Source organism: Pseudorca crassidens, chromosome 1, assembly GCF_039906515.1.
Source record: "Pseudorca crassidens isolate mPseCra1 chromosome 1, mPseCra1.hap1, whole genome shotgun sequence".
NCBI classification, from domain to species: domain Eukaryota; kingdom Metazoa; phylum Chordata; class Mammalia; order Artiodactyla; family Delphinidae; genus Pseudorca; species Pseudorca crassidens.
This window is the reverse complement of record NC_090296.1, coordinates 37,705,106-37,731,640: the sequence shown is the minus strand read 5'-3', so window position 1 is coordinate 37,731,640 and position 26,535 is coordinate 37,705,106. Positions and strand designations below refer to the sequence as shown.

Here is a 26,535-nt window from a genome sequence, read left to right as displayed (position 1 = left end):
CCTCTGCATCGGCAGGCAGACTCTCAACCACTGCGCCACCAGGGAAGCCCAGGTTTTAGCATTTTCATATGTATTTTATCTAATTTGATCCTTAGAGCGAGCCTGTGAAGAAGAGTAGACAACTCTATAGAGATGAGAAAATTTGTCAAGGTTATTCACCTAGTAGGTGGAAGAGTTTGAATCTTAAAACCTGATCTTCAGATGGAATTGCCTTTTTTAAACCCCAGATCATTAATTCTGTAGATCTGTTGAGGATTCATCTATTTTTTTGTTTGGCTAAGTTAAAAGCTAGTTTTTGAGACTAAATTGAGAAATTAAAAGTATAGCAGTGTCTCTTACAAAGTAGAGTATATTTGCCCCTAACTGTCAGAAGAACTAAAATGCAGAAGTCTTTTTTAGTTTCAAACTGGGGGGAAGTTACAACTAAGACCCTTGGAAAAGATCCCTTTCATGTGTTTCATCTTTCTGGTTATTCAGATTAAGAGTCACTCTAGGATCAGAGCTGACTTAGTGATACACATGAATTTAATTTACATAAATGTAATTTTCCTGTTTTGCTTTCATCTTAAAGAATAACTCCAACACCCCTGGGAGAGGGGAAAAGCACAACCACGATTGGGCTGGTGCAGGGCCTCAGTGCCCATCTCCATCAGAATGTCTTCGCGTGTGTGCGACAGCCTTCTCAGGGCCCCACCTTCGGAATAAAAGGTATTAGTGAGACCAGACCTGGGTGGCCAGAGGGCGCCTGCACCTCCTTCAGTCCTCCTGGCCCACTTGGCCCATGAATGTGTGCGGGGTCTTCAGCTCATTTAGACACTAGAAACAGCTTCATCACATCCCAGAAGAGCATCATGGTGCTTTTGGTGAAGGCTTTCATTGGATCACCCCAACTCCTGCTGTCACTGTCTGACACTGCACAGGGATTCCCTGGGATGGGTAATATGTAGCCAGGGGTGCTTTTATATGACCGATAGTCGACTCTCATAGTAACAATAAAGGTAATCACAGCCGCTGATCACCATGCTGACTTTCTAGAGACAAAGACAAACCCTACAGATGTTTCACACTGAGGGAAGAAGAAAAGCATATGCTTTTTGAGTATAGGCTTTGTGCCAGGTTTTGTGCTAAGCAGTTTATGCCTATTACTTTATCTTCTAAGATGGTTAGTTTTATCTCCACTTACAATAGCAGCAACTGGGATTCAGAGGTAGCTTGAATTCAAGGCAGTATCATTAAGTACCAGGGTGAGTCCCCACGTCTACTTCAAGCTCTAAGATAATACCATCAACCCAGTGTTTCTTCTGATTAGATGAAAACACAACATCAATAACTGTACTTCACCTTCAGTTTTTGATAGCTGCAGTACTGCAAACATGTTCATTTAATTAAAATTATTTTTATTAATTAAAATAGGTTCTCAGAGTCAGCTTCATCATTTGCTTGGCAATAGGGTATCACATATCCTGCTTGTTCTAACAATTACTACAAATGTTGACACGGGGTACGCCTTTGTCCTTCTTCAGCCTATTGTTTTGATATAAGTCCGTTAACTTAGTTCTGCCTTTGAGCTTAATAACCCCCTTTTATTTCAGAATGAGCCTTTTCCCCCTCATTGAACCCAATATGCTCCTTTTCCTCTTATCACAAATTGCCCCATTTTCATTGCATGATCTCTGCCCCACAAAAAAAACCCACACAAAACCTCTACCTCAGATTGACATTTATCTCACTGTTAACCTGGACATTTTTAACTGGATTTTGGTTAGTAATCCAAATGGGCCAGCAAAAATCTAGCAGTTAAGCTGTTTTCTACCATATGTGTCCTATTTAGGAAGAATTGCAGTCTCTGTGTTTGTGTTGCTGTGTTTATTTTAAATATTCCTTTTTTAAAATGCCAGAATAGCATTTATGAGGGTAGGAAATTGAACAGGTTTGCCTTTATGTAACTGTAGGCTGGGTTTTTCTTAACAAATGTTAGGAATCAAGGGGAACCTGTTTCTAAAGATAATGAGTAGGTATGTTATGTGTTTATGGTTTTGTCAGTTAGATTCAGATTTCAGTTGAGAGACTATTCAGAGTGAACAAGATCAAGCGGTTTAGTTTGGTCAAGAAAATTAGAAAGCACTTGATCAAATCTGTCCAAATGGTTGTAAAAAATAAATAATATGCGGAGCAGTTACAAAAACCAATTTGCTTTCATTTGATTTGCAAGTCATGGTGAAACGTGCTTAACATGAGTCTTCAACCTTGACCTGTCCTCCAGGTGGTGCTGCAGGCGGTGGCTACTCACAGGTCATTCCTATGGAAGAGGTAATGTGGTCTGGGATTTGGTTGGATCAGACCTTTTTTTATAGTTTTTCCTTCCTGGGATTAAAGTTTATTGTAGAGATCTTAGTAGGCAAATGACTTGTTTGCTCAACAGAAGCAGTACTTCAGAGAAAAACATCTTAATTTGCCAACTTTTAAACAGTTTACTTTTTTTTTTTTTTTCTGTGGTACGTAGGCCTCTCACTGTTGTGGCCTCTCCCGTTGCGGAGTACAGGCTCCGGACGCGCAGGCTCAGCGGCCATGGCCCACGGGCCCAGCCGCTCCGCAGCATGTGGGATCCTCCCAGACCGGAGCACGAACCCGTGTCCCCTACATCGGCAGGCAGACTCTCAACCACTGCGCCACCAGGGAAGCCCAACAGTTTACTTTTTTGACATGACAAGGACTTCAAAGCCTGGCTTGCAGTGAAAATAATAAGCAAGTGATTAAATGAAGCATAAGATAGGGAAGAACAAACATGAAGTGAATTCAAAGTAATAACCACAGAAGTGGGAGCAGCGTATATGCATGGAGTTGGGTCACTCCAGTGTACTTCTTGCTCACTGTTTAAAGGACGTGTGTTCTTACTAATCCAGCGTTGCTGCTGATCCCAGGGGTGTGGCGTTTATGGTTATTGGCCATGTCTCTTAGGGAAAATCAGTGTTCCTTCTGAGGACAGATAGTAATTTGTTTTCAAGAGATAGCTGTGTTGGTGTTTGTCCACTAGCTGTGCTGCCATCAGTTTTCCGTTGGCTTTAACATAGGGATTGGTTTGGCTGCAATAGAATGAATGTGAAAAGATGCAGAGAAGTTGGAAGACTGATGTGGCTTCTACCCTTTTGTAGTTTAATCTCCACCTCACTGGTGACATCCATGCCATCACTGCGGCTAATAACCTTGTGGCTGCGGCCATCGATGCCCGGATGTTCCACGAACAGACCCAGACAGACAAGGTAGGCTGCTGAGACCCCCACGGGCACTTTCAGAAGGTTTGAAGCACTCGAATTAATGTTGGACCCTTGGGTACCAATAATGCAGGTAGCAAGACAGTGGCATTCCTCTCTCTTAAAAGCCCTCTTCCTCCTTTTCTCTAAGGCCCTCTTTAATCGTTTGGTACCATCAGTAAATGGAGTGAGGAAGTTCTCTGATATCCAAATCCGGAGGTTACGGGTAAGCTTTTCCCTTGTTCATTATTGATACTGTGTGAAATTAGGTGATTGATAAGGAGGTTATAATCTCCTTAGAGTAGCCTGTTTTGGACAAGTTCGTCCATAACCATAGTCATAAGGTTATGATATACATAAAGATGGGTGGCAGAGGTTGTTTCTCACTTATCTTTGAATTTTTAGTGGTTAGTCCCAGGATCAATAGAGCACTGAGGACCTGCTCTCAGCTAAGAAGAATGACACTTCTTTATAGCATGGATATAGGAGTCAGGATGCCAGCGTGGCAACACAGCAGCTTCTAGAGTTTGAATACCTGCTCTTTGCAGCATCAGGGCCTTAAGCAAGAGTGGTTACTTCTGTATTTTATTTGAACTTCTATTACAAATATATAGTTATTAAACGTACACTGTACCATATGACCCATAAATTCTACTCCTAGGTATTTATTCAAAAGAAATGCAAACTTGTATTCATATAGAAACAAAATCTACAAACAACCTAAATATCTTTCTGTAATAAATGGATAAACAAACTGGTACATCTATGCAGTAAAAAGGAATGAACTGTTGATACACACAACAACTTGAATGAATCTCAGAGGCATTATGTTGCTTGAAAGAAGCTAGCCGCAAATGGTTGCAAACTGTATGCTTCCATTTATATGACATTCTCAAAAGACAGAGCTATAGTGATGGAAAATAGATCAGTGGGTGCCAGGAGTTATGGGTCAGGGAAAGGTGTGGCTATAAAGGGGTAGCACAAGGAAATTTTCAAAATAAAATCCAAAATATATTCTTGTGTTACTTTTACATATGAAAGAAATGTTATATATCTGTAAATATTCTTTAGACTGCCTGACACATATAAGCATTCAATAAATGGTATGTGCTACCTAGTTATCAATAGTAGTTACACTCACCTTATTTTTAATTTTTTGCAACTTTATATTTTAATGCTGTAAGAATAGTACACAAGCTCCAGATGCAGTAATGATTTACATTTTGCCCTACTTGCTTTACAGTTCTGTCACTATTTATATATATGCATTTTTCTCTGGACTTGAGAAAAAGTGACTTTTACACAGTTTGATATTTTTTAGCTTCTCTTGTTCTCACACCCCACAAAACATCCTTGCATAAGGTAAGTCAGCTATTACCTTGTTATGTAAAAGAATTGTGTTCTGCAAGGCAGCAAGTACTGTAGAAGAGCAGGCAACTTCTAATCTTACCTTTGCTCATGGAACTTTCTGTCAGGTGTGGGGAGGGGCTGGACTCAACGTTTAAATGATCCTTTAAAAAGCTCTGGGATTTGAGATCAAGGGACTTGTCAATGGCCACAGCACCCCTCACCAGGTTGGAACTAGAACGTCGATCTTCTGTTTCCTGGTCCCCAGGCATCCTCTCTTGTGCTGTATTATCACAGTCTACCCACCAGGTACTCAGTCAAGAAGGGTTGTCAACAGCAAATTCTCAGCTTAGTGACTGAGGGTTTTGCTGACTTCTGTAAACAATGTCATGTTCCAGGCTTGTGATGCTATTTGACAAGCCAGTGAGCACCAGCTCTGAAAACACACCTGAGGTTTTAAAAAAAAGTCCTCATAACCCAGGAAGGGAACTATGGGAAGAGCAGGGTTTGCTGGGGCCACTCAGATCTACCAGGAGTTAAGAGAAAAAGAGAGTACATTTTAAAGGCATTTTCCATTTCAGTATTTGACCGTGGTACACATTGTAAATAAATAAATTTCCAAGTTCCGTGAGGAGGAAGAAACAAACCCTCCTTGTGCCTTTTGGAATAGTAAGAAGGCAGTGAAAGGATAGTACTACTTAAAAAGCATGTACTGTGCTAGAGCAATGTCTCTTCTTTTCTTCTGCATCGAAAGGACTATTTATCCCTTTAAATATACTCAAAAGGTCAGCATATTAGTTTTTAAAAAAGCATTTAAAGTGATTTACATTGATTTTTATTGAACGATATTTGGTTTTGCCCTTCTAATTTTGCATGTGACTTGGGCTTCTCAACTGTTTGATTGAAAAAGCTTTTCCTTTCAATATGTTTGCATATGGTGAGTTAGGTACAACACTTTTTGGTCACTATGTTTACGTAGGGCTTCGGTTTAGGGAAATGCCTCTGGTGCTCAGTGATAGGGACAAACATGTTAATAATACCTTTGTACATGTGTGAATGGGAAATAAAGATTTAGCCAAAGGGATCGTAGTTTTCCCTTCTGAATTTAACATGGTTTATATTTCCCCTATCTGGAGATAGGGATAAAAAAATTTTTATTAAATCATATCTGCTTTTGTTTGGTTTGTCTTATTTTTTAATTTTCCTACCTCTTCAGAGACTAGGCATTGAAAAGACTGACCCTACCACACTGACAGATGAAGAGATACACAGATTTGCAAGATTGGACATTGATCCAGAAACTATAACTTGGCAAAGAGGTACCAGAGCAGGGTGTACACCCCATTGGTTTGGTTATACTGCACGCCCCATGACCTCCCTTAGAGGTGATAAAATGGGAGGTCCATAGCTTGTGTGTGGGTATTTTCATGGTTAAGGCCTGACTAAGATGGCGACTCACTCGTTTTCCTGGCCACCTCCATCAGTCTCCCTCCTTATTAGCTGTAATCAAACCTCCTTTTGTTCGGTTAGTTGGACATTTTGCTGGCTCTTCAGTGTTCATTGGCGTGAGGAGGGTTTTAAGGAAGTTCATACATAAACCAAAAATAACATTTTGCAACTTTCATTTTATGCAGGAAGTTTTGGTGTCACTAAGTAGAGAAGTGATGTTTAATCACTTCTTAAATCATGTTGCCCTTTATTCTTAGAACTCTTGTCTGGCATAAGTGACTTGATTTTTCTTGTAGGTCTGGAGCTTGCCTGCTCACTTTTACCTCATTTTCTTAAACTCTCTTGTAACAAAGTAGGTAGCCTTCAAGGTTTAAACATCCAGCAGACTGGTGAGTGAGTTGCCTGGTTTCACTGCCAGATGTTGCTTTTCTCTGTGTCAACTAGCATGGCTTAGAGTTTTATTTTGTACCAACAGTGTATGCGTCTAAACTCTGTCACTGCTGAGAAGAAATTTTCATCTAGATGCACAGAATGCAGCTGACAGGCAATTTATTGACTGTTTTTGTGACTGTCGTTGGCTCAGTAACTGTGCTAGCTAATGGCATTTTTAAGGCAACTCTCCTAATATCTAAAACCACACTGATCTTTCTCTTCCTTTGCTTCAATAGCTTTAGACATATGGCATCATATTTTATGAGGAATAAGCTAAAGATCCATTTTGAAAATTTATTATCACAATCATTTTTCCTTTGCTTTATATGTAATTCATGCTTTCTAAGAAAGTAGAAGCAGACAAGGGAAAACATGGATCATACCCATTGACTGGCTGTTCTATACACAGAAATTAGATGCAAGGAACTAGACCCTATTTTTTTTAAAAAAAATAAGGATACACTCCAACAACTCATTACATCCTTCACTTATCAAATGGGGTGGTGTGTGTGTTTCCCCAAGTGCTGCACAAGACACTGCTTTTAGTGTTTAAATTATTACAGTCTTTAAGGAAAATACTTTGGCATGTTATCAAGTACCTTGAAAGTGCCTCTCCTCTTTGACCCACCCTAAAAGAGTGTGAACTGGTTTGCTGCTGTTTTTCATTTTGTGTTTTGTTGTTATTTTTGGTATGTCATACAAAAAACAAAATTGGGAATACACTAAAATGTTCACCGTAGTTAGACCTAGGAGGTGGGGGGATTAAGATTAGTTAGTAGGTTGATCTTTGCCATGTTTTCAAGAGTATGCAATTGGAAAGGTGTTCTGTCATCAGAATGGAAATTACTTCTTCTAAGTGTGCTAAAGGAAAGAGCAGGTCTGTTACCCAGCCTGCTTCAAAAGGCATTGCCTTTGCCCTGTGTTTATGGGCCTTGTGTGTCTCAGGGTTATGTAAGATCAGTGAATCATCCCACAGAACAACATAAACCTTGGCCTTTTGAAAAACTGGCCTGCTCTGTTTTTTTGTGGAGTGTGGAATATGCTTTGAAACGGATTCCAGATTTCTAGTTAATTGTTTGAATTCTCTAGGAAGAATAAACCAAGCTACTCTACCGTCTTGTCTTTAATTCCTGCACATTAATGGTATGAAAACATCATTTCTAAACTTGGACCCATATTCTAGCTTTACCATAAATTTTGAAATCAAATATTATAGTCATTAAGTTAGATTTGTTGCTTAAAATTCTGCTGGTTCCTTTGACTTTATGGTCCTTTTCCCTCTCTACTATATCTGCTGTATTTTCCCTCTCTACTGTATCTTCCTTTTCTACCATAGTGCTGGATACCAATGACAGATTCCTGAGGAAGATCACAATTGGACAGGCTCCCACGGAGAAGGGGCACACACGGACGGTAACTGCCTGTTCCTTTCTAAGTAAATTAGTTTATGGGCACTAGATCCTTGCTGCTTCTATCCTCCTCCATCCCCTCCTGATCAGCTGATACTGCCAGCTGTTGTTCTGCCTTCTCCTTTGTAAAATGAGAGCGAGTAGGTGTGTGGTATTGAGCACTCCTGACAGTTTTTGCAGTAAATCCCATGTGTCACCTGTGTATTTTTCCCCCAGTATTTTTTCCTGGAGGTGGAGTGCCCCAAGTGAATATCCTTGTACATGAATTGATTAAGATTGCTTCTTTTTTGTGGCCATTTTGCAGTATGTCTCTTCAGTGTAAGAGCTTCTGAGTTAGTCCCTTGTATGTTAGGGAAACCATGATCACATGATTACAAGCTGCCTTCACAGGGATCGTTGGTCCTACTAGAACATTTATGCGTAAAAATCGACTACTCAAGGTCTTAGAATAATTAATTACAAATTTTTGCTGTTGGAAGGTTATTTTCATTAAGTTCTTTTTGTACTGTTCTTTTATTCTGTCCTTTTAAGCTATTTGTTTAAGCCTGGGATGCAAACAAGGATTACTTTTGCAATCCACGCTTCTGTTTAACACAGTTTTCCCTGATGCGTCTTTTCCCTGCCAACAGGCCCAGTTTGATATCTCCGTGGCCAGTGAAATCATGGCTGTCCTGGCTCTCACCAGTTCTCTAGAAGACATGAGAGAGAGACTGAGCAAAATGGTGGTGGCATCCAGCAAGAAAGGGGAGCCCATTAGTACCGAAGATCTGGTGGGTAGCCGGGCACTCCAGACTTGGCAATCCGTCTGCGTCTGTTGTCCCAGCATTTCTCAGCAGTTACCACTGACAAAAACTGTGGCATACTTAAGATGCTGCAATTAACTAATTCATATGATCTTGTTACTCACTATATAATTATGAAGTTTATAAAAAGTACTTCATAGTGAGTGATAGATGGTATGCTCCAATAATAGACCACAGGTGGTTTGAGCAATATCTTCAGCCTGTGAGTATTTCCAAGAGAGGGTGTCTGACTTCGGTTTCAGAGAGCATCAGGAGTCCATGTGCGGCCCTTAGAGCTGAGCTTTGAGTCACCCCCCGGCCTCTCCCCATGACAGGCCTCCCTGCACAGAGGCCTCTCATCACGAGGCTCGGCACCATATCCACGCTGATGACCACATTGGGAACAGCTCAGCCGGTTCTTCTAATGGTCCTGCTATATTCATTGTCCACATCAGGATTATTTCTGAACTATCTACATGGTATTATGGAGTTTGAAATGAGATAATCTTATAGATTACTTTTTTTTTTTTTTTTAGCTGCGTTGGGTCTTCGTAGCTGTGCGTGGGCTTTCTCTAGTTGTGGCGCGCGGGGGCTACTCTTCATTGCAGTGCGCAGGCTTCTCATTGCGGTGGCTGCTCTTGTTGCAGAGCACGGGCTCTAGAGTGCAGGCTCAGTAGTTGCGGCTCACGAGCTTAGTTGCTCTGCGACATGTGGGATCTTCCCGGGCCAGGGATCAAACCCGTATCCCCTGCATTGGCAGGCAGATTCCTAACCACTGCGCCACCAGGGAAGTCCCCTAGATTACTTTTTTAAAAGCCTGTTTGTGTTCACATACACCAAAATGGTTGGCCTATGATTAGCGGTCTGTCAGATGAATCTGGAAAAGGGGGGAGATATTAATTTCCTGTTTTCACAGTTAATGTGTATAAGAACAGAAATTGTTTTAAATTTTTACACCAAGCCAGGAACTTAGAAACTCATTAAAACTGAATATAAGTGGGATCCATAGCTTTATCTTACAGTGATACCAGTTTGTTCATCTGTGGCTGGATGGCTTAAAAAGAGGGACCTGATATGTAAGAGTTGGTGTTGAACTCCTGCGTAAATTTTCAGATTAAGGTACAGGAGACACATATTAAATCAGGTTTACAGCCATTTCTGCCCAGACACCAAAGTTACCTATAATTCAGTATTCTTAGGAACTAGCGTTTCCATACCGTAAATGAGTCTAAAATGGATTATCCACATCGATCAGCGACAGAGCTTCACTGAGATGCTTGTTTCCAGGCTTATGTATTTTTCCAGAATTTACATATGGATGTCATTTTCATTCTCTCTTCTCCGTTAAGATAATTGGCAACTTTATTGTATATCCTGAAAAATAAATAAACAAATGAATGGGTGGTCTAGTTTAGGTAAAAGTACTCATTGGTCCAGGATGGCTAAAAAAGGAAGACCTAAGAATGTTGAATTTTGGCTTCAAAAGGTAGGTTTTTTGCTGGTGGGAATCAACCCTTCATGCCTTTGTTTTGCAGGGAGTGAGCGGGGCATTGACAGTACTCATGAAGGACGCCATCAAGCCCAATCTCATGCAGACATTAGAGGTGAGCAGAGTGACTCCTGCCTTCCTGGATTGGTTGTAAAGCAGATTGTTCCTGGGGAGTCAGAGACCTTCTCTCCCTGGTCATCTCTTTCTTCCCATTCTTTCTCATAGTTGTGACTGGGACTTTACTGAAATCTAAAAGAGGCGGCTTCGTACTTTCCCTTGGGAAGTCTTTTTCTTTTGGATTCCAGCTAATTTTGGTCCCCTTACCGAGTGGTCCCTTTTGAAGCAGGATGCGCAGCTTCGCTCACGATGTCTTGATTTCCACAGGGCACTCCGGTATTTGTTCACGCTGGGCCATTTGCCAACATCGCACACGGGAATTCCTCCATCATTGCAGACCGGATTGCACTCAAGCTTGTTGGTCCCGAAGGGTTTGTAGGCGAGTGCTTTTGCAAAATCAGTGATAGACTGTTTTTTCTTTTAACATCAAGGGAGTTGGGATGGCATTTTTACAGTTGCTTTTCTCGTGACAGTGACCGAAGCGGGATTCGGAGCAGACATTGGAATGGAAAAGTTCTTTAACATCAAATGCCGGTATTCTGGTCTCCGCCCGCATGTGGTGGTGCTTGTTGCCACTGTCAGGGCTCTGAAAATGCACGGAGGCGGCCCCACGGTGAGGATCAGGAGTTGGAAGAGGCTGGTTCTCAGAAATGTTCTGAAGGCTAAAGGGAAACTGGATGACTTGTGCCAGTTTCTTCATTAAGCTGCTCTTGTCCTCATGACTAATGGGTTGCCAGAAGCAGGGGATGTTCAGACAGCTCTCGTGCTGGCCGCCTTATCACTCCTAGGCAGTACCAGCTCTTGGCATTTTAAGAGGGCCGAGGTTGTCTTCATGGCCTACCTTTCGGAGCAAAACACCTGATAATATCAAAACCCCTCCAAGGACATGTGCTTGGCTATACTTACAAAAAACTCCTTTATGTTCAGACTGTTCTTTTTAAATCTGAGTCCCTTTTCCCTCTAACGGTGATGCTGGCAGCCAGCCAACCAAACCATTTAGCTGAGATAGAGGTCAGCCCCTTATTGGGAGGTGGGTGCTGGGCAGGACCGGTAACAGCTTGGAGTCGGGGGAGAAGGAGCTCCAGACTGCCTCCAGGTGATGGGGAGAAACAGGTGAGCATGGTTGATCTTCAGCTCCAACCTGAACTTTGTGTTTTCCTGAATTCATACTGCTTAGAAATTGTACTTTCTGCTCTATTATTTTAACACCTTTTCTTCAGCACCTGCATGTGAAGACATGGTGCTCGTTTTCAGAAATTAGTTGAAGTATTAAATTCCTGTCCTCTGGGAGCTGGTCTAGTAACTTGATAAATAAGACCTCCCTCACCTACAAAAGAAACTCACTGTTTCTTAGTGTAGTGATCAGGGGTTTTCCTGTTATAGCAGTTCTCAAGAATGTTGGTCTCAGAACTTCCTTACGCTCTTAAAAATTATTAAGGGCCTAAAAGAGCTCTTTGTTCAGGTGAGTTATGTCTGGTGATATTTACTATATTAGAAATTAAATACTGACATAAATATTAACATAAATAACATTTTTTTAAGTGAAAAGTGACTATATTTTCCAAAACAACATTTAGGCATTGTACGTTTTTCAGATCTCTTCAGTATCTCGCTTAATCGAAGACTGATGGAGTCTCATCTTTGGCATTTGATCTGTTGTGATATCACATGTTACGTAATCTTTGGAAAAGTCCATTGTATACTCAGGAAATAATGAGAGTGAAAAGAGCCATAATGTCTTAGAATTATGGAAATAGTCTTGAACTCTTGGACCCCATGAAAGGATTAGGTCCCCACTAAGGGGAGAGCCACTGCTCTCACAACCCCAGCACACCTCTGCAGTCGTACTCGTCCCCGAGGCGCTCCTAACCCAGGATGCCCCTTTCTGCTAGGCGTGCAGGACGGACTCCCTTTTCCTTCCTGATCATAACCAACATTTCTCTCTCTTGCACCCCCTCACTCACCCTCACGCCTTTGCACCTCCTCTCCTGATCTCATGTCTGGAAAACACTGTGGGCGCGTAAGCTGGCAGCACTGAGAGGAGAGCTTTGCGCACAGCTCTGCCAGGACCCTCGCCTGCTGCTCCTGTTACCTGCTGGAGCCACGTGTGGCCCGGACCGTGGGCTCAGGTCCCTGCTTCGTGCCCCGCCTCTCCGAGGCCCCTTTGGAGTTGGAGCACCATGGTGTCTCTGAGGAAAGGGAGCAGAGCAAGCTGAAGGCTTCTTAATCACTGTCCATTGCCCAGTGGGGTCCCTGGAACTGGCGCCTTCACCCCTGTTGCACTTCCCTGTGGATGCAGCAGGGCTGACCCACCAGGTACCTCTGGAACAGTGAGCACCCACAGGGGAAGAAAATCCTTGTGTGTTGTTTCCCTGTTGTTCCTGTTGCTCACGTGCCCCATTCAGCCCCACAAGGGAGTGGGCTGGCTCCATGGACCAGCTCACGGACCCGTCGCAGGGCATCTGACTTCACGGCAGATGTCTCAGGGTGGCTTTTGCAGGGCTCACAGCTGCCTTGTTCTCTACACTGAGCTTTACCTCCACCCCCACTGCTGTGTGCTTCACTCGCTGGGGTTATTGCCCCTGCCAAGGACACATCCCTTCCCTCACCTGCCTTCATAGATTCATCCCTTCTCACCTCTTCAATTCAGGCCACGAAGGTCTCCCACTCTGCTCAAAGCAGTCATTTTTTTTTTTTTTTTTTTTTTTTTTTTTTTTTTTCCTGCTGTACGCGGGCCTCTCACTGTTGTGGCCTCTCCCTTTGCGGAGCACAGGCTCCGGACGCGCAGGCTCAGAGGCCATGGCTCACGCGCCCAGCCGCTCCGCAGCATGTGGGATCCTCCCAGACCGGGGCACGAACCCGTGTCCCCTGCATCGGCAGGCGGACTCTCAACCACTGCGCCACCAGGGAAGCCCCAAAGCAGTCATTTTTGTTCTGTCCCATAGTTTTGGTCATAGCTCTAAATCCTTAGGGCAGAAAACAACCTTCTACTGCTGTGTATCCCACAAGCATGCAGCTTCTGGCCTTTAACACATGGCAAAGCACTGTTTGAAGCCAAACTCTAATTGAAGTAGAAAATGCCTCTGACTTTGCTTCTTTTCCTTCCAGGTTACTGCTGGACTTCCTCTGCCCAAGGCTTACATAGAGGAGGTAACTTCAGTCACTTCTAATTACTTGGCCTAGAAAGCACCACGTTCTGAATCAGCATTTCCCAACCTGGCCCATTTAGAAATGACTGGGCTGTCGCTATGACCCAGGGTTGCTCTTGGGAGCAGGGTGTGCTAACAGGCCTGCAGTGTGCTAAAGAACTGTACTAAATGAAACAGGGAAGAAATGCCTCATAAAGCAATTGCCCGCATAGGATGTCAGTAAAACCGCTCCCCTAGACCAGTGGTTGGTTCTCAACCAGGAGCAACACCCCCCATCCCAACCCTCACCCCAGCACATTTTGCAATGTCTAGAGACATTTTTGATTGTTGCAACTTGAGGTGGGGAGTGCTACTGGCATTCAGTGGGCAGAGGCCAGGGATGCTACAGTGCATAGGACACTCTCCACTATAAAGAAATATTCAGCCCAAAATGTCAGTAGTGCTGAGGTTGAGAAAGCCTGCACTAATCTCATGGAAGTTTCCTTGTCTTCCCTGCATTAGCTCGTTGATTCTCAAATGCCGTTCATATCAGAAGCAAGTAGAGGCCTTTTTTGAAATGCTTTTTCCTCTGCAGAGTTAAATCCATATTAAGGGGCCAGGATAGGGTCAGCATCCTGGTTATTTTTCTAGGCAGTTTTCATAAACTGATTTGGTTTATGGCATTAAGCAGGGGCTCAAGGAATTGTGAGCTCAAACCTTTTCATATTTATATCATTAACCATCGAAGAAACATCTCTAGCACCAGTTTGGGGTTATCATGTGAGAGATTAGGCCCCCGAATGAGATGGTAAGCTCGGCTGCTATCACTGTTGATTCAAGTTTTTCTGCCTTTTTTGGAAGCTTTTAAATTGTCAGGCAGTACAGGGTCACTTTTCAGCCCCCAAATGAAGTAATTCAAAAGCAGCTAGCAAAGAATTGCTGGTGCCTTCAGTTTGCCTGTCTTCTGAGTTATGATTTGCCTTTTATGGTCATTTGTCTGATTCATGCGTAGGAGGGGAATTCACAGTTCTGGCCCTCCTGCCACCCCGCAGCCTTTCCTGCATCTAATTAGAGCAACTGCCCCTCACTGGCCCAGCTGGTGTCTTCGTTTAAGAAATTCTACTTATTTAAAACTGTTCTCAATCAATCTTATGTATTAATTGGTTTTCATGTGACTAGAGGTAAGGAATTAGCTGTGCTCTTTAGAATGTCAACTAAATTCTAATCTCAGTTTTCAATTATTAAAGGGGGAAAAAAGCATAAATCATGTTTATAATGATCTCAGTTGTTTTCTATATCTTACCTTTTTTCTGCTGTTTTATGAAATCCACAAACCAAGCACTATTACTGCTAGGTTTTACTCACGATCTAGTGTACTTATTTTTATATAAGACTATGATATTTTCATTTTTAAAATACTTAATGTATTTTAAGCTTATATAATAATATACCCTTGGTAAAAAAAATTAAATAATACAAGAATATAATATATATATGATTTGAGTCCCCAGTTAACAGTTGGTGCGTATCTCTCAACATTTAAAAAAATTCCATGAATATGCACGTGTATTTTTGTATTTGTCCAAAAATGGGATTAATTAATCTCTTCATAGTTTTGCCATTTCAGTACATCTTTGAGAGGTTCCATGCTAATACAGATATTCGCACTTTTCATAACATGTACCTGATACATATTTATCGAGTGTGTATATCGTGATTCACTGGCTCAGTCCCCTACTGAAGGAGCTTTGTGTTGTTTGCAGTTTTCCCATGCTGCAAGCAGTGCTCCAGGAAGCATATTTTAAAATATTTTAAAATGTGTTTCCTTAATTACTTTCCTTTAAATTTCATAGTATTTGGTTCTTAAAAATGGTATTTATCTCATTTCTGACACAAGAAGGTTTATGGTTCTAACACAACATTGTAAAGCAACTATATACCAATAAAAATTAATTTAAAAAAAAAAAGGTTTATGGTTGAGTTCATTTAAACCCGTGAAAGCATCACTGACGACTCCATGTTTTCTGACAAATGCCACACACTATGTATGCTAGGCCCTGTCTTCTGATGGCAGGGTCTGTGCCATGCTGAACAGAGTCGGTTTGTACTGCTGTACCATATAAGTACATACAATCTATAAAACAGGGGTCGTAAATATAATTTATTTAAAGGCAGCTGATTCCGTTCAAACAGCAAATAAGCTATTAAGGTACAGCACGATGAGGGCAGATGCACCAGCAAATCTCACCCTTTCAGGGCAGCCAGGACAGGAGCACAGCTCACCCTAGGGCTGCAGGCTCCAGCATGTCTCTATTGGCTTGTCCTGACAGTGAGTGGCTTCTGGGTCAAGGAGACAGTTTCTCTTTTAAGAAGAACCTGCAACTGTTTTCAGTTCTGCTCTCTGACCTCACAGACCTTCCACTGTTGTTTCTGCAGAACCTGGAGCTGGTTGAAAAAGGCTTCAGTAACTTGAAGAAACAAATTGAAAATGCCAGGATGTTTGGAGTTCCAGTGGTAGTGGCCGTGAACGCCTTCAAGTAAGTATAAAGTGTAAGAGTCGAGGGGGACTGTGGAAAACGGCCAGCAAACATCTCCTGGTGCTGATTGTTCAGCCCAGCTTTTAGCTTTGTTCTCTTCTTCAGTTACTGCTATTGGTTATTAAGCCTGTGCTTTGGGAGCTGTTGATGAGAGCCTGCCATATGACAGGCACCGCATATGTCACAGGGGACTCATCACCTCACTTGCTGAGGGTCCAGAGTCAGATTTGGCTCCTGTGGGTGCCCTTCTCCACCAGGTGAAGTGGGTAACACACAGGCCAGAAGTTAACTGTTCCTTTTGGTCTTTAAAGGCCTTTTGTGCTAAGAGAAGGTCATAGCCCTACACAGTTCCATTAGTTCACCAGGCCTGGTAGGATGTTGTCTTGACAATTTGTTAAACGTATTGAGCTGGAAGTGTTCCTGTAAGAGAACTTGTGTGGGTTGTTTAGTTATTGTAATGCTGGTTTTGGTTTTGTTCTGATGGTCTAATCACAGCAAAATAGGAAGTAAAATTTTTGAAAAGCTAGTATTTATCGATTCCTTATGATGTGCCTAGAATGTTATAAGTACTTTGCATGTATTTACCATCTAAGCCTCATAACATCCCAATGAAATAAGTGCTATGATTATGCCCATTTTACCCATGTGGACACCAAGGCACATAAAGTTTAAGTAACTGGCTGAAAGTCACCCAGCTAGTAAATTGTGGAGCCAGGGTTCAAACCCAGGCAGTATTACTTGATTAGTGTCTGTTTATCAGTGGGTAATTCACATGGGTTTTAATGGCAAAAATATGACAGATTCTGTCCTCTCCAGCCATCGTCAATGCTTTAACATGAAGCGTTGCCTTTACAGGACAGATACGGAGGCCGAGCTGGACCTCATCACCCGCCTTGCCAAAGAACATGGGGCTTTTGATGCTGTGAAGTGCACTCACTGGGCAGAAGGGGGCAAGGGCGCCCTGGTGCTGGCTCAGGCCGTCCAGAGGGCAGCTCAGGCACCCAGCAGCTTCCAGCTCCTCTATGACCTCAAGGTGGGTTACCTGCTGTATGCAAAAAAACAAAAAGCACAGTGCAGTTTCTGTGTGGCTGCTTCTGCTTAGAGCCTGTGTTTAGCAGCTTCAGCCTGTGGGTTTGATTCCCATGTAGGTGAGTTACACGACCACAGCCTGGACTTTCAACTCCAGACAGATTTCTTATCAACACACGTTGCTGCTTACGGGCAGAGGAGGGCGTCCAGGCAAGAACACCCCAGGAGGTTGGCTCACATCCTAACTTTGAAAAGACTCACAGTACAGTCCCTTTGCTGGCAGGAGAGAGAGGGTTACATATAGAAGCAAGAGTCATGGCAAATTGGCAAGGGGCTACATCAAACTCAGAAACATTTTCCCCAATATAGGGGAAAGCAGTGTGGTCCGAAGTGTACTTCCTGGTACGGGCGCTGCCTCAAGTTCAGAGAAGCACCCAGGTGCAAAACCAAAGCACCTTGGCAGGCTTCAGCATTCTTTCCATCACTGAGTAAATTATGGTACATCTGGCTCAGGCAGAAGCACTGCTTATTCTGGGATGCAGTAAAGACAGTTCACAAAAATGTTGTTATTATAGGGTTGTATTTTGTTTTCAGTTCTCTGTGTATTTCAGGATGTGATTAGACATTAAGTAGTATGCCCACAATAACTGGAAACTGTTAGGAACATGGGATGGATGTTGAAGCTAGTTCTGCTTGTATTATCTAGGCTGCTTTTTGGCTTGGTTTTTAGAAGATAATCATAAACTTTCAAAAATAGCCATAAAAAGGTAGACGGAAGAAACCCTATTGCTCTTGAATTTTAACAATCTCGTTTTCTTTGCCCCTTGCAGGTATAATACTCTTATATCTTAGTTACAATTAATTAACATTCTCCTATTGACATGGACATTTTCCTGTTGAGCTTTAGTTTTATAGACTGGTTTGAGAACCTGTTCAACCAACCATCTTTTTAGGAAATGCCCTAAACACAAGTTTGCACACAAATACAAAGCATTTATAGGCACCCTTTCTAAGCCGCATCCACAGTACCTGAATTAGGAAACCCAGTCCTTGAAGGCGAGCAGGAAGCCTGGAAGAAGTGGGGTAATGAGGACTTTATGACCCATTTCTACTTGGAACTTTTCTCTGTTCTGACAAACAGGAGGCTGCCACTTTTTGTCTTAAGCATCTGTTGGTCTTAAATCACTCCTCAACGGAAGTACTTTTGCTTCAGAAGTTCTGAATATGCCTTGGCATTTATAGAGCTCCAATTATAAGAGGCATATGAAAGTAGTTCCTATTGGATCTTTATAAAGCTGTAATTGAATAGACAATTATATTTATTTATATCCATTATACAAAGCCCCTTCATAAATGATCACTGTTTAGTTGAAAATGTTTATTTTCATTATTTAAGATAATTATTTCTTTCACCAAACAAAACTCAGTGTTCTCTTAGCCTTAGTTGCTAGGGAGCATAGAGTCTGATATTGCCTGATTTCAGTGATTTGCTCACCCAGGTTACCTGTGAATAGCTGTCCTTCCCATTTCCTTTGGGTAGTTTCTCCCTGTGCTGTTTGCTCTGAATCCTAGTGCCTTGAGCTAGGCTGCAGGAGCATTTAAGAGGCCAGGCCCCACTTCCGAAAGCTTTGCCCTGGAGGAAGCAGCCCTGGGCTTCTTTGTTAGACCTAGAGGTCACTGGTTGGACCACTGGCCTCCCTCTGCTGCACTGTTTGCACAGGTGCCATGGAAAGCATATCCTTTCCCACCACACCCATTGCATGTTGGTTGTGTAAGTCACTAGGTTGTTTAAATATGTAGATGATCTAAAGAAATATATATATATGTAGATGATCTTGTTTTTATAACAATTTCTAAGTAGCAGCAATTAACGATCGGTATGTTGTATTAAAGATAGCATCTGCCTCTCCTGTACACACCAGGGGTTCTGTGAATGGATATCAGTTGCCTTAGTTCATAAACAGTATCCCAGGTCTGCTTTGACAGGAGACTGATCTTCGTTATTGGAGCGTTACATTTTATTTATGAAGAAATAGTTATTCTTGAGTAGTGAGCAGTATTGTTTATGATAGTGAGGTCTTAAATACACACACACACAGTAATTTTACACCTGTGGGACATTTTCCACATATAAAATCTGGGGCTTGGTAGTAAAAAAAAAGTTCTAATCCAATAAACCTCAAACTATTAGCCTGTTTGTGTATGTGTATAAAAACTTCTCTGGCCCTTTTGGGGACTCTGACCTGGAACATGGCTGTAAGTAAAGGTTCGTGTCCTCATGGGTGTCTAGTCATGGTCTCCCCTCTCTTTCCTGTCTGTTAGCTCCCAGTTGAGGATAAAATCAGGATCATTGCACAGAAGATCTATGGGGCAGATGACATTGAATTGCTCCCCGAAGCACAGCACAAAGCTGAAGTCTACACAAAGCAGGTAGATGTTTGGTTGGTTCTTTCAGCTCTTTGTCCAGCAGGCCTTGGGGTCAGAACCCCTGCATTCTTCCAGCCCACCGGGCATTGCTTCCCTCCTCTGGGCGGCAGCCTTCTCCCCTCTTAAATACTGAGCGTGGATTAGGTGGTCTGGTCCCAAGTTCTTTATCTACCTAGAGGTGGTATGTGAGTGTGGGAAAGCCATGAGGAAATATGGGGTGTCTTTATTGAGAGCCTTTAGTCGTACCTTCATGTCTGCTCCAAGCTATCATTTTTAACTGGTTATATAAATGAAAGTGAAATATTCACTTGTGGGATATGGTCGTGAGTGCTTACCTCCTTCACCCAACAAAGGTTTTTTTTTTTCTAATCAGTAATACCTAAGCTGGAGGAGGGCAGTGACGTAGAGATGTATGTAAAGGGAGTTGGATGTTTCAAATAAATTGCAGAAGCCATATCAGCAAGGTGCCCGGATGTTCTTCGTTGCGTTGCCAGCCTTTCATTTGTCCCACTTCTGTTCCTGTCTTTCCCCAGGGCTTTGGGAATCTGCCCATCTGCATGGCCAAGACACACTTGTCCTTGTCTCACAACCCAGAGCAAAAAGGCGTGCCCACTGGCTTTGTCCTCCCCATTCGCGACATCCGCGCCAGCGTTGGGGCTGGCTTTCTGTACCCCCTGGTGGGAACGGTGAGTGAGCGCTGCAAGCAGAGAGCGCTGCTTGTTTACCCGTGCTTCTTAAATTGATTGCTGAAGCCATCACGCAAATGCCGAATTAGCAGAGTTCATTGCTGAGGAGAAAGCTGGAGTCGGGCCCGTTACGATGAATCGTCTTGCTATGGACCATCTTGGTCTCAGTTCAAGGATGATGCTGTGACTGCTTGTACTGAATAATAATACTGTTTCCCAGTGGCAATATGACCTTGACTGAATCCAGGATGGGCTTGATTCGTAGGCTGTGGTGGTGCTTATATATAATCACAACTGACTTTTTTGGGCACCTTTCACAGACTGACTCGGTCCTCCCAACCAGCCCCTTTGAGGCTCTGCACCTCCCAGGTCTTCTCGACAGGCCTGGAGTTTATGCCTGAAATTCAGGGAATGCATCATTTTTGAGTAAAGAATTTTCCCCTTAAAATGTGAGTGAACCCTGTAGATATGAAAGGGGAGGGGGTTTATTTACACTTTGAGATGATTTGATTATCAAATCTCATCTTACAGGTTTCATGCATGTTTAAGGAGGAAAATTGCTAATAGGGAGGTAGAGGAAAGCTTAAGGACATACTTGCAGTTTGGACTAACTTTGTCCCAGGGTCTGCATTGATCCTGTGCCCAGGTTCCCCCACAGATCTGCCCAGTGTCCTACATCTGCAGATTGTTCTTACTGCAGTACAGGATCGAAATAATAAACTAAGCCAATACACAAGTAAAGGAAACCAATAGACCTCCTTTTGGAGCTTCTTTCAGTATAGTAAGAAAGCAGTAGGAGGTGATATGATAGTTGAAAGTACGGAACATTAAAACTGAATCCACTTTCACCCCTGCTGGTTTTGGCCTTGGGCAGGTTATTAAAGGTGTGAGCCCTGCTCTTGTCAGCTCTCTGTGGGGCAGCGTCATCGCGTCACAGTGGTGGTCAGACAGGGTGTGTGCACCAGTGCCCCTCAGCCCCTCCCTCCAGAGGCACAAGGCGTGCGTCGCTCTGCTCCGAGACATCAGTGCCTGGGGTTTGTAGAAATTCCCTTTCAGTAGGAATGTTAAACCATTTACCCAGCACCTCGAATATTGCAGAACGTGTGTTGTTTCCGGAGAAATTATCAGCACCTAGCAGCTGAAGGAGCAGTATTGTCGCTGCTACTTTGATGTGTGGGTGCAGAGGGGTGGCTGTAGAGACGAAAGCAAAGCTGAAAGTGTCAGGCTGGGATTTTCTCATCCAGAACAGACTCTCACCTTAGAAGCCCACCTGGACCAAGACGTTTCCGCACATAATCTAGACGCCTTAACAATTACTGTTCTTCAAGGTTTCTGATTGCCGTTGGGGCCTGAACAGGGTTCAGAAGCCTTGAGAGCATTTTATGTACTAATTCAAGGTGTGGTGGCTTCTTTTTGGAGTTTTATATCTAAGTTCCTATATGTATGTACACATACTCTTTTCTTTTAAAAACATTTTCTGATTATCAACATGACCAATGTTTAAGGGGAAAAAAGTCCTCTTTGGGAAAGAGTAGTACTGATAATTCTACTAATCGCTATTTTGGGGATTATCTTCAGAATTTTCTGCCCATGTGCACATGCGTGTCTACATCAGTGGGCACCTGTCCTTCATCTTTTTTATTTAATTAATTAATTTATTTTTATTTTTGGCTGTGTTGGGTCTTCGTTTCTGTGCGAGGGCTTTCTCTAGTTGGCAGCAAGTGGGGGCCACTCTTCATCGCGGTATGCGGGCCTCTAACTATCGCGGCCTCTCTTGTTGCGGAGCACAGGCTCCAGATGCACAGGCTCAGTAGTTGTGGCTCACGGGCCTAGTTGCTCCGCGGCATGTGGGATCTTCCCAGAGCAGGGCTTGAACCCGTGTCCCCTGCGTTGGCAGGCAGACTCTCAACCACTGTGCCACCAGGGAAGCCCTGTCCTTCATCTTTAGTGTCATCTTCAGGCTCTTAGGCTAGGGCGGAGGACCAGTCCCTTCCTTTTTCCTCCTTGTCCCCACGCTCAGCAGTTGCTTATCTCTTACAGAATGTGAGAACAGAGACCCATGACAGCTACCTGTAGTAGGTTCTAGGAAGTATTGATTGGCGCTCAGATGTCAGAACCAGCTTTTGGGTTTTTTTTTTGCGGTACACAGGCCTCTCACTGTTGTGGCCTCTCCCATTGCGGAGCACAGGCTCCAGACGCGCTGGCTTAGCCACCATGGCTCACCGCCCTAGCCGCTCTGCGGCATGTGGGATCTTCCCGGACCGGGGCACGAACCCGTGTCCCCTGCATCGGCAGGCAGACTCCCAACCACTGCGCCACCAGGGAAGCCCTCTATGACATTTTTATAGTTAAGTTGTAGAAGTTCCACTTAAACTCTTTTCCTGTCTAGATCTGATTTGAAACTTGTATGTATGTATTCATTATAAAGGACATTGTTACAGGTTAAAAATACACTGAGTTTTCCACTTACAAGCCTTACAGATTTATATCTAAGTAGATGTTTGTCAAAGCCAACTCTTTAGAAAAAGAAGCAAGTGTAAATAAAATCCATGAGCATCGCAAGTTCAGGTTTAGAAGGCCAAATTGGACCAGTAAGAACAGTGATTGTAAAACCATCTAGATTAGGTACAGAAATGTCTTGGCCCAAGTTAAAGGATACTGATTCCTAATGTTGTGTTGCTGAAGCAAAAATAATATGGGTATCTACACAAGACTCATTAAAACAAAATTAAACAGCAGACAAGCCCTGCACCTCCTTTTGGTTTTGTGATGTGAGGACCAAGGGGGTGAATAACTGACTCCTCAGCCCCCCCAGCACCTGCCATTGTGGGACGAAGGTGGAGGCACCTCCTCAGCCTCTTATTGCACCAGGCTGTGTGGGAGCCCATGAGGAAATCTGGTGTTTGGTTTGCTGGAGGACTCGAGGGTTTCTCTCTGAGATCATAACAGGATCAGTGACTTGGTTTTTAATATGTAACATGAAGAGTGCCATTTTATGGTTAACTATAAAATAATATTCTGTCTTTGTGCCTTGAGCTTTCTAGCTGAAGGGAAGGTGAAAAAAAATCATATTAAGTTTGTTTGTAATGCTATTTTGCATCTCCTAGATGAGCACCATGCCTGGACTCCCTACCCGGCCCTGTTTCTATGATATTGATTTGGACCCTGAAACTGAGCAGGTGAATGGGCTGTTCTAAACAGGTAAGTTGTTTCTGGTGAAAGTTCTGCTTTTTTCCTTATGAGGCATGTTTATGAATTATAGGACTCCAGCTAAAGCTACGAAAGCGCAAATTCAGTGCTTTCAAAAGATTTCTTTCCAGACATCAGTGAGAGGAGAGGGGGCAGTAGTGTAACCAATGAATGAAATACTTACATTTCAACATTTTTGGAAAAAGAGCAGGGTTCATCACAGTTTGGCAGCGTAGGGTGGAAAGGCGCCATCCAGTGAACTAAGGAGGGACCCCAGTGGAGGTTAGACCCCCTCTGTGGAGCCCCAGGAGGCTCCGGGCTTGGAGCTGATAGCACATTGGAGGGCAGGAGCAGCTGAAGGTCTGCATACTCTGAATAGACAGTTGGCACACAAGAGTGAGTAAATGTCCCAGAAAGTAGAAAAGAGAAGGAAGCAGGACCAGTCCCGGAGTTCTTGGGTCTTAAGTGAAGGGCCCCCAAGTACTCATCACAATGAGTACTTGGGCCACCAAGTACTCATTGGGCCACCCCTGGACATATCCAGGTGAAATTTCAGAAACATCAAAGATGAAAATCCTAAAAATCCTCTCCAAAGAAGAAGAAATGGCTTTTGCCTATGAAAAAAACTGAGAATTAGCCTGAACCTCTGTCTTCTTATCAGCAGTAAAAGGCTCCTAGACAGTGGAGGAATGCCCTCCAGGTCTACGGGGAAAGATGACTTTCCACCTGTGTTTACACCCACCAAATCTATCCAGAGGTTTTCAGACACGCACAGTTTGGCACCCCGACGCCTCTTCCTAGGAAGGGATTTAGCAGTGTACTCCAGCACAGCGAAGACCAAAGAAAAGGGAGACACGGTTTTCAGGAAACCAAAGCCTGGTCTGGACTGTAAAGAAGGGGAATCCTGACAACTGCAGGTGACCCAGAGTTACAAATCCCACATGGAACAGGAGAAGGGAGGAATTGAGAAAGAGTAGAGAGAGCTAGAAAGACAAGGGTGTCAAAAGGGTAATTATGCAAAAGAAAAGCTCTAACATTGTTTAAGAATGTAAAGGTCCAGGTGGAAGCAAACCGTGGCCATCATCTGGGCAACTGTAAGGGTGGTTGCTCATAGAAGCACCTCTGCTTACACAGCAGAGAGACCATGTGCTAGATGCTGGGGGAGCACACAGAAATGTCATCCTGGCTCATGCTTGGTCTGCCCTTGAACAGTATTCACACAGCCATAATGTAAATGCTGTCCATTGTCTTCAAGTCTATGGACAGACCCCAGAAGAGCTGGCAGTGGGAAGGGAGGTAAATGTTGACAACTTTGACAGTGAGAGAGGGTGATGGTGCTGTGTGGAAGGGAAGAGGAGATGTTTCAGCGCTTAGAGAAAACTATTTCTTGTTTCATTTTCCTTCCAGATTGTCCATCTTCAAGAAGCAACTTTGAAAGTTTGGCCAGTGTTTATTCAGGCCTCCTATCGGGAAGTGTGTGGAAGTTGAGAGAAGTCAGTCCCGGCCCCGAAGATTTTCTGAAAAATAAGTAGTGGGAGTTTTCCCAGAAGCCTTTCTTCAGTCTTAATTCCCACCATTGTGTATAAATCAACACAAATCATTCATGCACATGCCTAATTACTTTACTGCATCCATAGAATAAAAGTAAATAATTTTGCAATCTCGGTGTTCAAATATAAATTGTAGCATTAACAGACTGCTGCCCTAGCTCTGCTGTCCTGTGTGATCTGGGAGACCCCTTGGACTGAAGAAGCAAGTTGTAGTGTGTACTATATGATACATTGTGTTTAAAGGGGGAAAGGTGCATGGCTTGTGTGTTTCTGGGAGGACAGGAGACCTCCTGAGAGGGCTGAGAGAGAAGTAGAATCCAGAGGACATGCCTTTTTGCCATATACTTTTCTGTATTGTTCTTTTTTTTTTACGCCGAGAAAGTATTGCTTACACAGGTTTTTGTCCTGAATTTCCTTAGAATTCCCGTTTCTGTCACAGCTTTAGCACCATTTTTTTTTAAATTTATTTTATTTATATATTTTTTTGGCTGCATTGGGTCTCCGTTGCTGCGTGCGGACTTTCTCTAGTGGCGGAGAGCAGGGGCTACTCTTCATTGCCGTGCACAGGATTCTCACTGCGATGCCTTCTCTTGTTGCAGAGCACGGGCTCTAGGCAAGCGGGCTTCAGTAGTTGTGGCTCACAGGCTCTAGAGCGCAGGCTCAGTAGTTGTGGCACATGGGCTTAGTTGCTCCACGGCATGTGGAAGCTTCCCGGGCCAGGGCTCGAACCTGTATCCCCTGCATTGGCAGACAGATTCTTAACCACTGTGCCACCAGGGAAGCCCAGCACCATTTATTTTTAATAAGTCCTCAGGAAGGATGGTCATACAGCATTAACTGTAGGGTAGCTCTTTCTGCTCTGTTGGTTCAGCACATATTTATTGAGCTTCTACCCTGTGCCTGAGCTCTCTCTCCCTCCCTACAGGATGTTTTTTCCCTCACATGTTTTCCCTTCTCTTCTTGTTCTTTATCTTCTAACTCTGTTCTTCCTCTCCCATCTTTCCTCCCTTTTCCCCTTCTTCTTCCTGCATTGGATCCTTCCAGAAGATGTTGCATCCCCACCGGCGCCAGTGCTAAAAGACTGCTAGCATGGGCAGAGCAGTGTTTTTCCTGGTGTCCTTGGTTTTATTATTTTTAATCCCCTAGGTGTGATTGTAATAGTGTCGGTTTTGCAGTTTAAAGAAATGATGACAGTGCTTTGGAGGGCATATGGCAAAGGGGTCATGAGCACGGAGCCCCAGCTCCACCATGCTTTGTATACTGCCTGGCACATTGTACACACTCAGTGATGTCATTTCCTGTTCAAAAGCATCATTTGGGCCCTGTCTGCACAGAGTTCATTGTTTCTAGTGTTTTTTAAAATGTCCTATAAAACCTCATCTGGATGGGACTTTCTGGGAATTCAATTTGTAAACAGGGGAAGAAAGCAGTCTATTGTCAGACGTGGTGACTTAAAGATCACCTTAAGGAATTCAGGCTTCCTCATATCACCAAAAGCCATGTGGGTTTATTTATTTATTTAATTTAAAAATTTTTCTGGTCGCACCCCACGGCATGTGGGATCCTAGCTCCCCGACTGCACCCGCTGCATTGGAAGCCCGGAGTCTTAACCACTGGACCACCAGGGAAGTCCCTGCTGTGTGGGTTTAAATCTTTAATATTGATAGAAGTAGTGAACACAGTTGGTGGGAGAGGGTAAGTGGAGGTTTATAA

General features: G+C 43.3%; 1 protein-coding gene across 11 annotated transcripts in view; it reads left to right on the top strand.

Annotated features, from left to right (window-relative positions):
• The window catches only part of MTHFD1 (methylenetetrahydrofolate dehydrogenase, cyclohydrolase and formyltetrahydrofolate synthetase 1), a 58,743-nt gene extending 33,927 nt beyond the window's left edge, over positions 1-24,816 (top strand). For 5 of the 11 annotated variants that reach the window (XM_067733478.1, XM_067733497.1, XM_067733507.1 and 2 more), the window contains 18 exons: positions 572-708; positions 2,264-2,310; positions 3,153-3,260; positions 3,403-3,477; positions 5,815-5,917; positions 6,344-6,436; positions 7,816-7,892; positions 8,518-8,658; positions 10,206-10,274; positions 10,544-10,655; positions 10,750-10,889; positions 13,385-13,426; positions 15,841-15,941; positions 16,797-16,974; positions 19,293-19,400; positions 19,931-20,083; positions 23,191-23,284; positions 24,680-24,816. In XM_067733478.1, the coding sequence (XP_067589579.1) occupies positions 572-708; positions 2,264-2,310; positions 3,153-3,260; positions 3,403-3,477; positions 5,815-5,917; positions 6,344-6,436; positions 7,816-7,892; positions 8,518-8,658; positions 10,206-10,274; positions 10,544-10,655; positions 10,750-10,889; positions 13,385-13,426; positions 15,841-15,941; positions 16,797-16,974; positions 19,293-19,400; positions 19,931-20,083; positions 23,191-23,280 (1,774 nt within the window). In that variant the 3' untranslated portion in view covers positions 23,281-23,284; positions 24,680-24,816. Of the gene's footprint in view, positions 1-571; positions 709-2,263; positions 2,311-3,152; positions 3,261-3,402; positions 3,478-3,506; positions 5,384-5,814; positions 5,918-6,343; positions 6,437-7,815; positions 7,893-8,517; positions 8,659-10,205; positions 10,275-10,543; positions 10,656-10,749; positions 10,890-13,384; positions 13,427-15,840; positions 15,942-16,796; positions 16,975-19,292; positions 19,401-19,930; positions 20,084-23,190; positions 23,285-24,679 lie in introns of those variants that run through there. The other 6 variants (XM_067733488.1, XM_067733541.1, XM_067733524.1 and 3 more) reach the window with 6 other exon arrangements.
• Positions 24,817-26,535: the final 1,719 nt, after the last annotated feature.